Source organism: Jaculus jaculus, chromosome 12, assembly GCF_020740685.1.
Source record: "Jaculus jaculus isolate mJacJac1 chromosome 12, mJacJac1.mat.Y.cur, whole genome shotgun sequence".
Classification (NCBI taxonomy): domain Eukaryota; kingdom Metazoa; phylum Chordata; class Mammalia; order Rodentia; family Dipodidae; genus Jaculus; species Jaculus jaculus.
In genome coordinates, this window is record NC_059113.1 from 56,118,973 (window position 1) to 56,134,377 (window position 15,405).

Sequence of the window (15,405 nt, forward strand, 5' to 3'; positions counted from 1 at the left end):
TGTCTTTCTCAAATAAATAAATAAAATATTTCTTAAAATAAAAAAATTTTTAAAAATGTCACCATGTGACTCAGATTCTTCATGTTGGTCAGTGGGTTATTCCATCCTCAATGCACTACAACATGCAGACACTTCATCAGTTACCCATCGTCATGCTTAACTCTCGTCACTTCTGCCCTCCTCTGTATCAACATGGGTCAGTCAATCCAATCACACAGAACCAGGCTAAATAACTGTTGAGTCCAGATATCACAGAGGCTATAAGAATCTTACCTGGTGGCCAGTTAACACTGCTAGAGCCATTAGGCGATTTGGCACGTGGCCAGCCATCTCCTGCTGAACCGGGAGGGCTGGCTGGTGAAGTACTGCTGTTCATAAAGTCATAGGGAGCAAATGGAGACTCTTCCAGCCTGAAACCACTTGAAATAGCACCTATGGGAATGTACAGCAGAAGGTGAGCAAGCACACTGCCATGTTCACTGCTTTTTTTGTTTTTCGAGGTAGGGTCTTGCTCTAGCCCAGGTGACCTGGAATTCATTATGGAGTCTCAGAGTGGCCTCGAACTCATGGTGATCCTACCTCTGCCTCCCAAGTGCTGGGATTAAAGACATAAGCCATCATGACCAGCACATACTCACTTGTTACAGCCTCTCACACTTTACATGAGCTTTCCATGATAGACATGGGTTCCAGACTGTCTACAGTGTGTGAAGAGGAAAGAAGAAAGGGGTACTCTATGCTCTAAGACTTCAGGAAGAGTCTCAAGAACTGTGGGGATTTCATCGTAAGAGGAGCATGAAGATTGTAACCATCAGTAAAGAAGCAGAATATGGGTAAAGAATTACTTCCAAGTAGCCATAACACTTGTATTGTGGCCTAATGTGAGGACAAGCACAGTAGCCGTTTGTTGGGAAGATTTATATCTCTGGAGGCAAATAAGGAATAAAGGGAGGACAGAATGGTGAGAAAATCATGCATGGTCACATACACTGAGAGCAGCAAAGAGGTTTATCCAAGAATACAGATAATTGCTATGCCCACAGATTATATGGAATGAAATCTCTATACTTTATATTACTACTCCATATGTCAACCCTTTGTAAGTACACAACACTGAAAATGTTACTGAAATAAGTGTGAAATTACATGGTGGCACAACCTAATATTATGTGGAAATCTGCTTCCCCCTGCCGCCAAGGTGGGTTCTCACTCTAGCCCAGGCTGGCCTGCAATTCACTATGTAGTCTCAGGGTGACCTTGAACTCACAGTGGTCCTTGTACCTCTCTGCCTCCTCAATGCTGGGATTAAAGGTGTGTGCCACCATCCGTAGTAGAAATGATTCATTTCCCTGTGATTGATCTGTCACACTCATCTTTAAACAATGTTTGTTGAGGCTGGAGAGATGGCTCAGCAGTTAAAGGCTCTTGCTTGAAAAAGCAAAAGCCTGATGGTCCAGGTTTGATTCCTCAGTACCCATGTAAAGCCAGATGCAAAACTGGTGCATGCATCTGGAGTTATTTACAGCGGCTAGAGGCCTTGGTATGTCCATACCCCTCACCCTCCATTCTGTCTCTGCTTGTAAATAAATTTAAAAAAATTTTTTAAAAAGCTTGTACTAATGTTTTACTACAAATGGCAATACATATCAATCTCTCACTATAACAGAGCCAGAAACTGTGCTGAATGCTAGACACAGTAAGATGTTGGGGTTCTCAACCTTAGTAACATTATGTTCTAACAAATGGACAGACTGCGTGTAGAAGAGGCAGAGCTAGCATATAAAGGATTGGGTATGTAGGTGGTGGTTGTGGTTGTAGTGGTGATTCTAGGCTGTGATTACAGCCTGTACAAAGACCTGAGATAAAGATGACTTGTCCCTGTTTGTAGAATTTGGAAGAACATTTTATCTGAAAGATAATAAGTAACATTAAGGGGTGAAGTCTGATTTTGAAGAGCAAGGAAAAGATCATGTAATTGTTTGTTTTTTTGAGAAAGGGTCTCATACTGCATTCCAAGCTAGGCTTGAACCCATGATAATCCTCATATCAATCTCCCAAGCACTGGTACGCTACTGGTATGGGCCTCCATGCCAGGCTTTTTATAATGTCTTAGGATGTGCACCTTCAAGTCAGCACCAGTACCTGGCCTGCCAGCTCCACCCAAGCTCATGTTCTCTGGAGAAATCTGAATATGAAAACCCCCATGCAGGGCTTTGCAGCTACAGTGAGGAGCTCTTTTTATTTGAAAAGGTTTTAAGAAGAGAAGGAATACAATCTGGTTTGTTTTGCGGTAGTGTGGATTAGAGGTCAGGGAGGCAGGCCGAGAGCTGCTGACAGGACAGATTCTAGGCGTAAACAACTTGTTTTGAAAGTAGAATGGGCACTGTTCAGATGGATCAGACATGGGAGTCAGGACCAATCAAGAAGAGCTCAGACTCAAGTGTCCATCAACTAATGAGTTGTACCTTTTCCCAATACAACTGTGAAAAAGATATGGACCTTTAAAGGAGTGTGCTAACATGAAGCTAGTCACAAAGGACACAGGTGATATGTTCCATTTGTAATAAATATCTAGTATAGTCATATCAACAGGCAAGCAAAGCAGATTAAAACAATGTTCAAAAGTAGGAACACCTACCTTTAATCCCCAGCATTTAGGAGGCTAAGGTAGGAGGACTGCCGTAAGTTCAAAGCCAGCCCAGACTGTGCAATGAGTTCCAGGCCAATCTGAGCAAAAGATACCAACTCAAAAACAAAAGAGCAGGAGCTAGAGAGATGGTTCAGTGGTTACAGGTACTTACTACAAACATGACAAGACTGGGTTCGATTCCCCAGTACTCACACAGAACCAGATACACAAGCTGACGCCATGCACTTGGAGTTGACAGTGGCAGGAGTAGCTGGTGTGCCCTTTCTTCCTCTCTCATAAATAAATGTTTTTTAAAGAGGCTCATAAATTATGGTGATGGAAACTGAATAACTTTAAAAGTGATTGAACTGAGAGCTGAAGAGATGGCTTAGTGGTTAAGGCGATTCCCTGGGACGCCTAGGGACCCAGGTTCAATTGCTCAGTATGCATATAAGCTAGATGCACAAAGGGGCACATGCATCTGGAGTTTATTTGCAGTTGCTGGAGACCCTAGTATGCCCATTCTCTCCTCTCTCTCTGCTCAGAAATAAATAAACAAACAAATGTGACTGAATTATATAACAAATTTTTCTTTTTTTTTCCCCCCCAGCTAGACACATTTTATATTAAACCCTTTTGGATGTTCTTTTCTAATGTGTAATAATAAAAACTGAAGTTCAGAGCCTGGTATGGTGGCACACGTCTTTAATCCCAGCCCTCAGGAGGCAGAGGCAAGAGGATCGCCATGAGTATGAGGTCAGCCTGGGCTGGAGTAAAACCTGCCTTGAAAAAAAAAGTGCAGCTTACAACTATCATCCCAGCCCTCGGGAGGCTGAGGTAGGAGAATCACTGTGAATTCCAGTTTAACCTGAGCTACAAAGTGGTTTCTGGGTCAGCCTAGGGTGGAGTGAAAGCCTATTTCAAAAAACCAAAAGTGAAAAAAGGCAGATAAAATATGATTGAGACATGCATTATTTTTAAAAGCAAAGAATTTCAATGACAAACTTAAAAACCTCTAGAGTACAACAACTTCTAAACCCCCCGAGCATGCAGTTGGCCATCTCAGGCTCTGGAGGAGCAGGCCGTGGGCCTGGCTATGGCTTCAGGTCTGTGTCCATGCTGGTGGCCTGGGCTTCTACCCCCTTGGACAGCTAGCTTGTCATCGTTGGTTTCCAGTGTCTGCTGAAGTTCATGGATGGTGCTAAGAACATGAAACTGTTTTCTTCTCAATTCCAGCTTATCTTCAGCACTTTAATATGAGAAAGATGCTCTAATTCTTTCCCAAGAGCCTCTAGCTCCTTGAGTGTCTCATGTCTGTCTGGATGATGCTGGATCACTTTTGCCAAAGCATCATATTCTTGGCGATTTATTTGTATTCATTTTGCTTGAAGGATTTGCTTCTTGCACTCAGCAATTTTTTCATGCGCTCCAGCAATGCTACATTCTATTTCCTTGTAAATTTTTTCATAATTTTCCATTTCTCTCAGGTTCATATCATATATAAGCACAGTTTTACCCACTGAAAACTCACACTGATACAATGTGCTCAGCATACATTGGTACTGGCTGTATCCCTCTTCCTGGGATCCAGAGTTGCACCATTTAATGAAGCTCTTCACAGGGAGATTAATCCTCCGATCGTCTCCAGCACCATCCCCATCAATTAGGAGATGCTTCCGTATGACTTCGCCATCTTTGAGTTCTTCCAACATTTTGAGACTTGCATAAGTGGCTGGCCACCTGGAACTCCAGTCCAAACACACGTATTTATCCATGAGAAGCTCCCAGCTACGCTCCGGGGGCACCCCATCCACAACCTGTTCCTTCCGGATAATGTCCCCAACCAACAGATTGTTCTTGAAACTAATAAAAAAAGACTGGCTTTTTTTGTTGTTGTTGTTGTGTGAGAGTAAAAGCAAGAGTGCACGCACGAGCAAGCAAGAGAGAATTGGTGCACCAGGGGCTCCAGCCTCTGCGATCAAATTCCAGACATGTGTGCCACCTTGTGCACATGTGTAATCTTGCACATTTGTGTCACCTGGCTTATGTGGAATCTAGAGAATAGAACATGAGTTCTTAGGTCTCACAGGCAAGGACCTTAACTGCTAAGCTTTCCCTACAGCATTCAAACCAAGGTAGGGTCTTACACTAGCGCAGGCTGACTTGGAATTCACTACATAGTCTCAGAATGGACTTGAACTCTCTGCAATCCTCCTACCTCTGCCTCCTGAGTGCTGGGATTAAAGGCGTGCACCACAATGCCTGGCCTCAAACTTTTTAAAAAATATATTTATTTATTTATTTATTTGAGGGGAGGCACACAGAGAAAGAGAGAATGGGCGTGCCAGGGCCTCCAGCCACTATAAACGCACTCCAGACACACATGCCTCTTTGTGCATCTGGCTTACGTGGGTCCTGCAGTCAAACCAAGATCCTTTGGCTTTACAGGAAAACACCTTAACTGCTAAGCTATCTCTCCAGACCTATTTTTTTTTTTTAATTTTATTTATTTATTTGAGAGCGACAGACACAGAGAGAAAGACAGATAGAGGGAGAGAGAGAGAATGGGCGCGCCAGGGCCTCCAGCCTCTGCAAACGAGCTCCAGACGCGTGTGCCCCCTTGTGCATCTGGCTAACGTGGGACCTGGGGAACCGAGCCTCGAACCGGGGTCCTTAGGCTTCACAGGCAAGCGCTTAACCGCTAAGCCATCTCTCCAGCCCCTCCAGACCTATTTTTAATGAGTATGTTTGTGTATGTAGTGGCCAGAGGACAACCTCTGGTGTTATTCCTCAAAAATGTCCTCCACCTCTTTTTAAGACAGGGTTTCTCACTGACCTAGACTTCACCAATTAGACTGGCTGGTGACAAGCCCCAGAGATCTATTCCTACCTTTCCAGCACTACAGTCATAAGGATGCTTCCATGACCAGTAGTTTTATGTGGGTTCTAGAGACTGGACTCAGGTCCTCATGTTTTGCAAGGCAAGCACTTTACCAACTGAGTTCCCTGAGGTTTATGACATGGCCATCTTTAAAAAAAAATTTTTTTTAATTTACTTATTTCTTTAAAAGAGGGAGAGAGTGTGTATGTGAAAGAGAGAAAAATGAAAACAAGAAACAGAGGAAGATAGAATCGGTGTACCAGGTCCTAGCCATTGCAAACAAACTCCAGACACATGTGCCACCTCGTGCATTTGGCTTATGTAGGTACTAGGGAATCAAACCTGCGTCCTCAGGCTTCACAGGCAAGCCTCTTAATGGCTAAACCATCTTTCCAGCCTTACATGACAATTTTATCTTTAATGTCTGATATGTAAAATCTAGCAAAGTCATCTTTAAGCCAAATTTTGCCAAAGTTCCAAGTTCAACAGAAAAGAAAGTTACAAAAATGTCATTTTGAGCTGGAGAGATGACTCAGTTGGAAAGCCTAGAGGCCCAGGTTCATTTCCCCCAAACCCAGAACCCATGTAAAGCCAGACACAAAGTAGTGCATGTGTCTAGTATTCATTTGCAGTGGTGGGAGACCTTGGCAGGCCCATTCTCTCCCTCTCTCCCTGTGCCCATGAGTATAATTTTTTTAAATGTTCTTTTGATAATCTTATAATTAGATTTGAGAGTATGTGAGCTAGATCCCAAAACGTCTCTCCTGGCTCCTGTCATATGCCTCCTTCTTACACAGCATCTAAGTAAGGGTGACACCAGGTCAGGCTTCTGTTACCTCCTTATACATGGAAGGTAATGAATGACGTGACTTAAGGGAAGAACCTGTTATGTTTGCCAGGGGTTTCTGGACATGAACAATTTGCCCAATCTTTGCACAGCTGGAGAACATGGCTAAGTCCAGGGTCCCATGGGCAAGAGAAATGGCCTTTTAAAAGGCCAGGGGCACCAAAGCTCAAGCAAGCACTTTTTGTTTTAGAGGTAGGGTTTCACTCTAGCCCAGACTGAACTGGAACTCACTGTCTTTCCCTGATGATAAAAACAGAACCTTAGTCTAGTCTAGCTCTTTCTCTCAAGTGCTACATCTCTAATTTCTTTATTGTTATTATTTACTTTGATTTCTTTATTAATTTTTTTGTTCATTTTTTATTTATTTGAGAGCGACAGACATAGAGGGAAAGACAGATAGAGGGAGAGAGAGAGAATGGGCGCGCCAGGGCTTCCAGCCTCTGCAAACGAACTCCAGACGCGTGCGCCCCCTTGTGCATCTGGCTAACGTGGGACCTGGGGAACCGAGCCTCGAACCGGGTTTCTTAGGCTTCACAGGCAAGCGCTTAACCGCTAAGCCATCTTTCCAGCCCTACTTTGATTTTTTGAGGTAGAGTTTTGCTCAACCCAGGCTGGCCTCAAACTCACAGAGATCCTCCTATCTCTGCCTCCCAAGTGCTGGGACTAAGGGAGTGTACCATCCTGCCTAGCCTTAATTATTCTACTCTTACCTGCTTCTTTTCTCTATAGTGCACATCAAAATTTCCGTGTTTTATGTGTGTGTTTTTGCACATGGTATTTTTTCTTTATTCCATTTGGTTTGGTAAGCTTAAGCATTTTTCAAGAGCTGTCTGCCTTTTCAGACCTACCACGTCCAGTTATTCCTACCCAGGGCTCTTATACTACCAGCACTGTCTTATTGTATTGTAAGTGTTACTTCCATGGTACCCATTGTCCTAAGAGTGCTTACATGTTTACTTTTGCTAACAAGGAGCTTCTCCAGGATATTTTTAGATTCATATAAAATATACACATTCACTGGGCTTGGTGGCACATGCATTTAATCCCAGCACTTGGGGCAGAGGTAGGAGGATCACTATGAGTTTGAGGCCAGCCTGGGACTATGGAGTGACTTCCAGAATAAGACCCTACCTTGGAAAAAAATACAAACCAAAAAATATATATACTCACAACTGTGCATATAGATGCCCACTACAATCCTAGGAAGACAGAAGATATTCCATTACCATTTGTGAATAAACAAATAAAATACTAACAGGAAAATGGTATTTCTAAACAGAATTCAATTCACTGCTGAAAAGCTAACAGTAAATCTATATGACTTACATGTAGCAAGAAAATAAAAGCTGGGCGTGGTGATGCATACCTTTAATCCCAGCAGAGGTAGGGGGATTGCCGAGAGTTTGAGGCCACCCTGAGACTACATAGTGAATTCCAGGTCACCTGAGCTAGAGTGAGACCCTACCTTGAAAAACCAAAAAAACAATAATTAAAAAAAAAAGAAAATGGGCTAAACTAGTCATGGTAGTACACAGCAATAATCCTACCATTAGGGCAGCAGAAGCAGGAAGAGTGTAAGCTCAAGAATAGCCTAGGCTACACAGCAAGATACTATCTTTAAAAAAAAAAAAAAAAAAGAAAACCAAAAAGGTGGGGGGGGGGTGCTGAAGGCAGGCTAGTGACACAAGCCTTTAATCCCTAGCACTTGGAGAAGCACAGGTAGGAGGATCACTGTGAGTGTGAGGCCAGCCTGGGAATATAGAGTGAATTCCAGGTCAGCCTGAGTTAGGGTGAGATACTACCTTGGAAAACAAACAAAATAGGGCTGGAGGGTTGGAGAGATTGCTCAATGGTTAAAGGTTCTTGCTTGCAAAGCCAGATGGCCTAGACTCTATTTCCCAGTACTCATGTAGACAGATGCACAAAGTGGCTCATGCTTCTGAGGTTCATTTGCAGTGGCAAGAAGCTCTGGAGTGCCCACATTCACTATCTTTCTCTCTGCACCTCCTTCCCACCCTACCTCTCTTTCAAATAACTATTTACATACACACACACACACACACACACACACACACACACACACACACAACAAAAAACACTAAGGCTGGAGATGTGTTAGTGGTTAAAGGCACTTGCTTGCAAAGCCTGACAACCAGGGTTCAATTCCTCAGTACCCATGCAAAGCCAGATACACAACGGGGTGCATATATCTGGAGTTTGTATGCAGCAGCCAGAGGCCCTGCCATGTCCATTTTATTCATCCTCTAACCAAAAAAAAAAAAAAAAATTTTTTTTTTTTTTGAGGCACCATTATAGTGCCTTCCATTTCCTGCCAGGAACTTGGAACAAGAATTCTGTATTCTTTCCTTCTCTTGTGCTCTATGCTATATCTCTCTACCAGCTTTCCCTATAACAACATCTTTTTTTAAAACATTTTTTAAATATTTTATATTTATTTACTTATTTGACAAAGAAAGGAGTGGGGGGAGAGAGAAAGAGAATGGGTATGCCAGGGCTTCCAGCCACTGTAAATGAACTCCAGACGCTTGTGCCCCCTTGTGCATCTGGCTAACATGGGTCCTGAGGAATTGAACCTGGGTCCTTTGGCTTTGCAAGCAAATGCCTTAACCGCTAAGCCATCCCTCCAGCCCAACATCTTTTTAAACCAAAAGAGAAAGGGTTGAGGAGCTGGTCAAAGGTGCTCACTTACAAAGCCTGCCAGCAGGGGTTCAACTCCCCAGTACCCACGTAAAGCCAGATGCAAAATGGCACATACATCTGGAGTTCGTTTGCAGTGGCAAGAGGCCCTGGCACACACATTCTCATTCTCTCTCTCTCTCTCTCTGTTCATATATGTTGTTGTTTGAGGTAATGTCTCACTTTAGCTCAGGCTGACCTGGAATTAACTATGTAGTCTCAGGGTGACCTCGAACTATGGTGATCCTCCTACCTCTGCCTCCTAAGTGCTGGGATTAAAGGTGTGTGCCACCATGCATGACTTCCTAAATATGTGTGTGTGTGTGTATATGTGTGTGTGTATGTATGTGTGTGTGTGTGTGTGTGTGTGTGTATATATATATATATATATATTTTTTTTGGGGGGGGGTTTACAAGGTAGGGTCTCACTCTTGTCCAGGCTGACCTGGAATTCCTAAATATTTTTTTAAATGTGTTGCGCCCCTTGTGCATTTGGCTTTACATGGGGTCTGGGGAATCAAACCTGGGTCCTTTAGCTTTGCTGGCAAGCACCTTAACCGCTAAGCCATCTCTACAGCCACAAATAAAATCTTGTCAAAAAATAAATAAAAATATTTTTAAAGTGCAATTATAAAAAATAATTGATAAAAATATCACTGTGGTATCAGTTTTTTCTTTTCTTCTTTTATTACTTATGTGTGTGCACATGTGGGTACACATGTGCATATATGTGCCTGTGTCATGGCACATGTGTGAATATCAAGGAACAATATTGGGTATTTCTCTTTCCAACCTTAACCACTGCTGCTTGTGACCTTCCAGAGTCTCCTGACTCTTCCTCCCACTGTCATAGGCATGTTGGGATTGCAGACAAGTGCAACACTTTGTGTCTAGCTTTACATTGACACTGGGGAGGATCCAATACAGGTCAGCAGGCTTGCAAACAAGTGCCTTTAACCACCAAGCTCTCTCCCTAGCACTTGTATTAGTTTTTTTATTTAATTTAATTTATTTATTTGAGAGCAACAGACACAGAGAGAAAGACAGATAGAGGGAGAGAGAGAGATTGGGCACGCCAGGGCTTCCAGCCTCTGCAAACGAACTTCAGACGCGTGCACCCCCTTGTGCATCTGGCTAACGTGGGACCTGGGGAACCGAGCCTCGAACCGGGGTCCTTAGGCTTCACAGGCAAGCGCTTAACCGCTAAGCCATCTCTCCAGCCCACTTGTATTAGTTTTTAATGTCTTAGTATATCAAGTTAAATTCAGTAAAGGTTAAAAAAAAAAAAAAAGCATATCAGGACAATGAAGTCATTTAGGAAAAAATGTTGTAAAAGATCCCACCACGTTTTTTTTTTTTTTTTTTTTTTTTTTGAGGTAGGGTCTCACTCTATCTCAGGTTGACCTAGCACTCTGTAGTCCCACGGTGGCCTTGAACGTATAGTGATCCTCTTAACCGCTGCCTCCTGAGTGCTAGGATTAAAAGTGCCTGGATTTCAAGGAGAATTTTTTTTTTTTAAAAGGCATCTTGATTTCTCCTTTGTAAAATAGCACAATAAAAGTTATGTCATCCAGGCTGGCCTTGAATTTAATCTCCTGATCCTCCTGTCTCCACCTACCAAGGGCTTGGAATACAGATGTCTGCATCCATGTCTGGCTATGGTGTACAAGTTTTATGGATAAAAGGTTTGTTTTGATTTACACAAAGCATGCTTTTGAAATAAGGGTAAGGTCTAAGATTCATCTGGCTTTGAAACACGCACATAAAAACACAAATGTAATAAGTCTGTACAATAGCAAATTTAGGCCTTTATCATCCATGTTTTGTATTAAGGGAAAAGTATAAGAACGCACTGAACCCACTGTGATGGTGCAAAACCTCTAATCCTAGTATTCTAGAAGCAGAGATAGGATGATTGCTATGAGTTCCAGACCAACCTGGGCTACAGTGAGACCCTACCTCAAACACACACACACACACATAAAACAACAAAAAGAATGCAACTAAGGCCCAGAGAGAAATCTCAGTGGTTAAATGTGCCTGAGTTCAAATCTCCAGATCCCATATTAACAACTGGGTGTGACCACAGGACCAGTCCTGCAGGGGAGCAAAGACTCAAGAATCATTACTGGAGAATTAGAAACAGACTCTGGCTTAAAACAAAATGGAACAAAAGAGCAATGGCATGGAACACCCAATGTTCTGTTCTAGCCACTGAAAGTGAATTTATGAGGCACACCATGCCACACCCCACGCTGTACACATACACTACTAAAAAAAAAAAAAAAGAAAAAGAAGAAAAAGAATGTAGTTGATACCATGTTTGCTGGAGTTTTGATCCAAAGATGTGTTCACAGAAATGCTGTCCACTGTAGTCCACTTCCTTAGTCTTGACTGTGGCTCTTTAATACTGTTCATATCCATATTTACATTCAAGTTTGAGTTCAAGCCTTAAAAGAGAAAATGAAATCATTCCTGCTTCAACCTGCAAATATGGCAGTCAAATCATACAGGCAAAGCAGGCAGAAAGATACTCTGGGGCTCCCAACTAGCATTACACACAAGCAGCTCTGGAATAGGGCCTTGGCTTGGTCATTACAGGGCAACACCTGCAAGTGCCTGGCAGCTATCCTAATACTCCAGAGCACAATCCTTAAGTGAGTTACATGTGCAAAACAATTTCTACTTAAAACTCTAACAAATGAGAAAAAAAATTAAGGGGGCCATATTATAAAGTTTGTAATAAGCCATTTTCCAAGTGCTCTGTATGACATATGATCACTCTCAGTTGTGATCTTTTGCTTGCAAGCTGAATAAATAATTTTGGGGCAGCTGACTGGCCAAAACATGTTGTCACTTAGAAGTAAAAAAGGGCACTAGAAAATGGTTCAGTAGCTAATGTGTTTGCTTGCAAGCATGAGGATCTGAGTTTGGGTCCCCAGCATCTATGTAAAACTGTCAGATATAGAGGCACATGCCTATAATTCCAGAGTTTGGAAGGCCAAGATAGGGAATCAACTCCTGGAGTTTACCAGGTAACTGTCTAATTGAATTGGTGAGCTTGAGGTTCAATGAGAGACCCTATCTGAAAGAATAGAGTGATCAAGACACTCAACGTCCTCTGGCCCCCACAAGCATGCACACCTGCATATGTGCCTACATCAAAACATGCACATACACATGGGCAAACCAGAATCACACACACTCACCTACCCACATAAAAAATACCCTAGTCCTAACACTGACATGTCTAGAAGACTTATGTCTGAAAGCATGATTCACTTGAGCCTTGCCAACAGAGCATAGCCTACTATGATATTCTCTTTTTAGACTATGTACAAATTTTACTTTTGGATTTTGTTTTTTCTGAGGCAGGTTCTCATTTTGTAGACATAAGTCAAAAGTTTGTTTTAGATGCTGTCAGAAAACTGTTCCTTAAAGCATGATCTGGGGACAATTAGCATCAGAAACATCTAAAATGTGATGGCTTAGTGGCTAAGGCGTTTGCCTGCAAAGCCAAAGGACTTCAGTTTGATTCCCCAGGACCCACATAAGCCAAGGTGGCGCATGCATCTAGAGTTCATTTTCAGTGGCTGGAGGCCCTGGCATGCCCATTCTCTCTCTCTTACTCTGTCTGCCTCATTCTCTCTCGTGCTCTCTCAAATAAATAAATAAATTTTTTTTTTAAAAAGTAAACTTTCCATTGGGGGCCAAAAATCTTTGAGCATGTTCCCAAGCAGTGCTTACTTGAAGTTTCAAATTAAGTAGTTTTTAATTCTAGTGGCATTGGGCCAAATTGTAATGTGAATTCTCTGAAATCAGAGCTATTTTTGCAAAAAGCAATCAAATTTGTGCTCTCAGATCTATGATTAGATCAAGAATTAGCCATTATTTTCCAAAAAGGTTCAATAAAACATTGGCTTTTCTAGGACACAGTTCTTCCCATGTCTCTGTGACTTTGCCGTTACAATTCAAAATCAAAAGCAGCCAGATAATATATTAAAGAAACAGTGCAGCTGTGTCATAATAAAACCTTATTTAGCTGGGTGTGGTGGCGCATGCCTTTAATTGCAGCACTTGGGAGGCTACGGAGATAGGAGGATCACTGAGAGCTGGAGGCCGGCCTGGGACTAGCATGAGTCTCAGGTCAGCCTGGGCTAGTGTTAGACCCCACCTTGGAGGAGGGGAGTTCTTTATTTACAAAATTAGGCAGTTGTCCAAATTTGTCTCACAGGCCATAGAGTATCTGAGATAGACAACTAACTGTATTTGTATGAAAGGGATGTTAAGGGGAAGAGAGGGATGTTAAGCAGACTAAAAGGGCAACCTGGATAGGAAATCCCCTATTAGAATTTCCTCTCCATAGGATCATTTTGTGTATCAGAAGGAGTCACTTGGGCTGGAGAGATGGCTTAGCAGTTAAGTGCTTGCCTGTAAAGCCTAAGGACCCCGGTTCTAGTCTCGATTCTCTAGGACCCAAGTTAGCCAGATGCTCAAGGGGGCGCACGTGTCTGGAGTTCGTTTGCAGTGGCTGGAGGCCCTGGCGCGCCCAGTCTCTCTCTTTCTCTCTGCCTCTTTCTGTCTGTCACTCTCGAATAAACAAAGAAACAAAATTTTGTTGTTGTTTTTTTGTTTTTTCGAGGTAGGGGTCTCACACTAGCCCAAGCTGACCTGGTATTCACTATGGAGTCTCAGGGTGACCTTGAACTCACAGTGATCCTCCTACCTCTGCCTCCTGAGTGCTGGTATTAAGGTGTGTACCACCACATCTGGTTAAACAAAAAAAAATTTTTTTTTAATAAATAAAAATAGAAGGAGTCACTTCTCCTCACTAACAAATGGCTTCTATACACTATCCATGGTAACGGACAAGAACTATTTCTGGGAATGTACACAGACTACTAACAATCCTAAAGACACAAAAACCATTGCTAGGGCTGGAGAGATGGCTTAGTGGTTAAGGCGCTTGCCTGCAAAACCAAAGAACCCTGATTCAATTCTCCAGGTCCCACATAAGCCAGATATACAAGGTGGTGCATGGGTCTGGAGTTCACTTGAGGTGGCTCCAGGCTCTGGAGTGCCCATTCACTCTCTCTCCCTCTTGCTCTCTAATAAAAAATAAAAATAGGGCTGGAGAGATGGCTTAGCGGTTAAGCGCTTGCCTGTGAAGCCTAAGGACCCCGGTTCGAGGCTCAATTTCCCAGGACCCACGTTAGCCAGATGCACAAGGGGGCACATGCATCTGGAATTCGTTTACAGAGGCTGGAAGCTCTGGCGCACCCATTCTCTCTCTCTCTCTCCTTCTCTCTCTCTCTCTCCCTCCTTCTCTCTGTCACTCTCAAATAAATAAATAAATAAACAAAATTTTTTAAAAAATAAATAAATAAAAATAAAAATAAAACTTTATTAAGCTGGGTGGGATGGCACTTGCCTTTAATCCCAGCACTTAGGAGGCAGAGGTAAGAGGATTGTCAGGAGCTGAAGGCCACCCTCAAATCTACGGAGTAAATTCCAGGCCAGGCTAGACTACAGCAAGACCCTACCTCAAAAAAACAAAACAAAACAAAAAGCAGAAGAAAAAATGCTATAAAAATCCATGGCAACACCAGAGGGTGCCAAATCACAATCATTCCAGCCACAAAGGCATCAGGGGCAACACATGATTCAACATCTGCCCACAGTCCAGGATATCGTGAAAAATCAACAGAGCTAAGGGAGCAACCACCAAAGTTCACTTACATAAAACTGCTGTTCAGTGAGGCAAAACAGAAAAAGGCAAACATAACTAAGGTACAGTGAATCAAGAGTCAAATTACTATCAAAGACCTGGTTGGGAGAAATGATCAAGCCCTGAATTTCCATAGTGAATGAGTCTGACGATATGGGGTAAGTGAAGAGGGAAACCACTTCGTATCATAGACTTGTGATAAGTAATTCTTCCTACTCATCTTCTTACTTAACACCACCTGCAAATGTATAGTGACTGTTTCCAGCTGTTTCCGCCAAGTAGCACTGCTCAAAAACTATTTCTAGTGACTGGGGAGATAGCACAGTGGTTAAAGGCACTTGCTTGCAAAGCTTGTTGGCCTGGGTTTGATTGCGTGGTATCCATATAAAACCAGATGCACAGAAAGGTGTATGCATCTTGAGTTCATTTGTAGTGGCAAGAGGCCCTGGCACACCGTTACTTGTTTTCTCTCTCTCCCTCTCCCTCTTTTCCTCCCTCTATCCCCCTCCTCACAAATAAAAATATTTTTAAAAAAATTCTGAGCTGGAGATGAAGAGATGGCTTAGCAGTTAAGGCACCTGCCTATGAAGCCTAAGAACCCAGGTTCAATTCTCCATGTCCCA

General features: G+C 42.7%; 1 protein-coding gene and 1 pseudogene across 8 annotated transcripts in view; both read right to left on the bottom strand.

Annotated features, from left to right (window-relative positions):
* Tnrc6a (trinucleotide repeat containing adaptor 6A) overlaps positions 1–15,405 on the bottom strand; it is a 255,169-nt gene that overhangs the window by 10,767 nt on the left and 228,997 nt on the right. For all 8 annotated transcript variants that reach the window (XM_045130540.1, XM_004670190.2, XM_045130536.1 and 5 more), the window contains 2 exons: positions 11,373–11,504; positions 274–432 (listed from right to left, as the gene is read on the bottom strand). In XM_045130540.1, the coding sequence (XP_044986475.1) occupies positions 274–432; positions 11,373–11,504 (291 nt within the window). The remainder of the gene's footprint in view (positions 1–273; positions 433–11,372; positions 11,505–15,405) is intronic.
* LOC105944900 lies at positions 3,724–4,348 on the bottom strand (annotated as a pseudogene).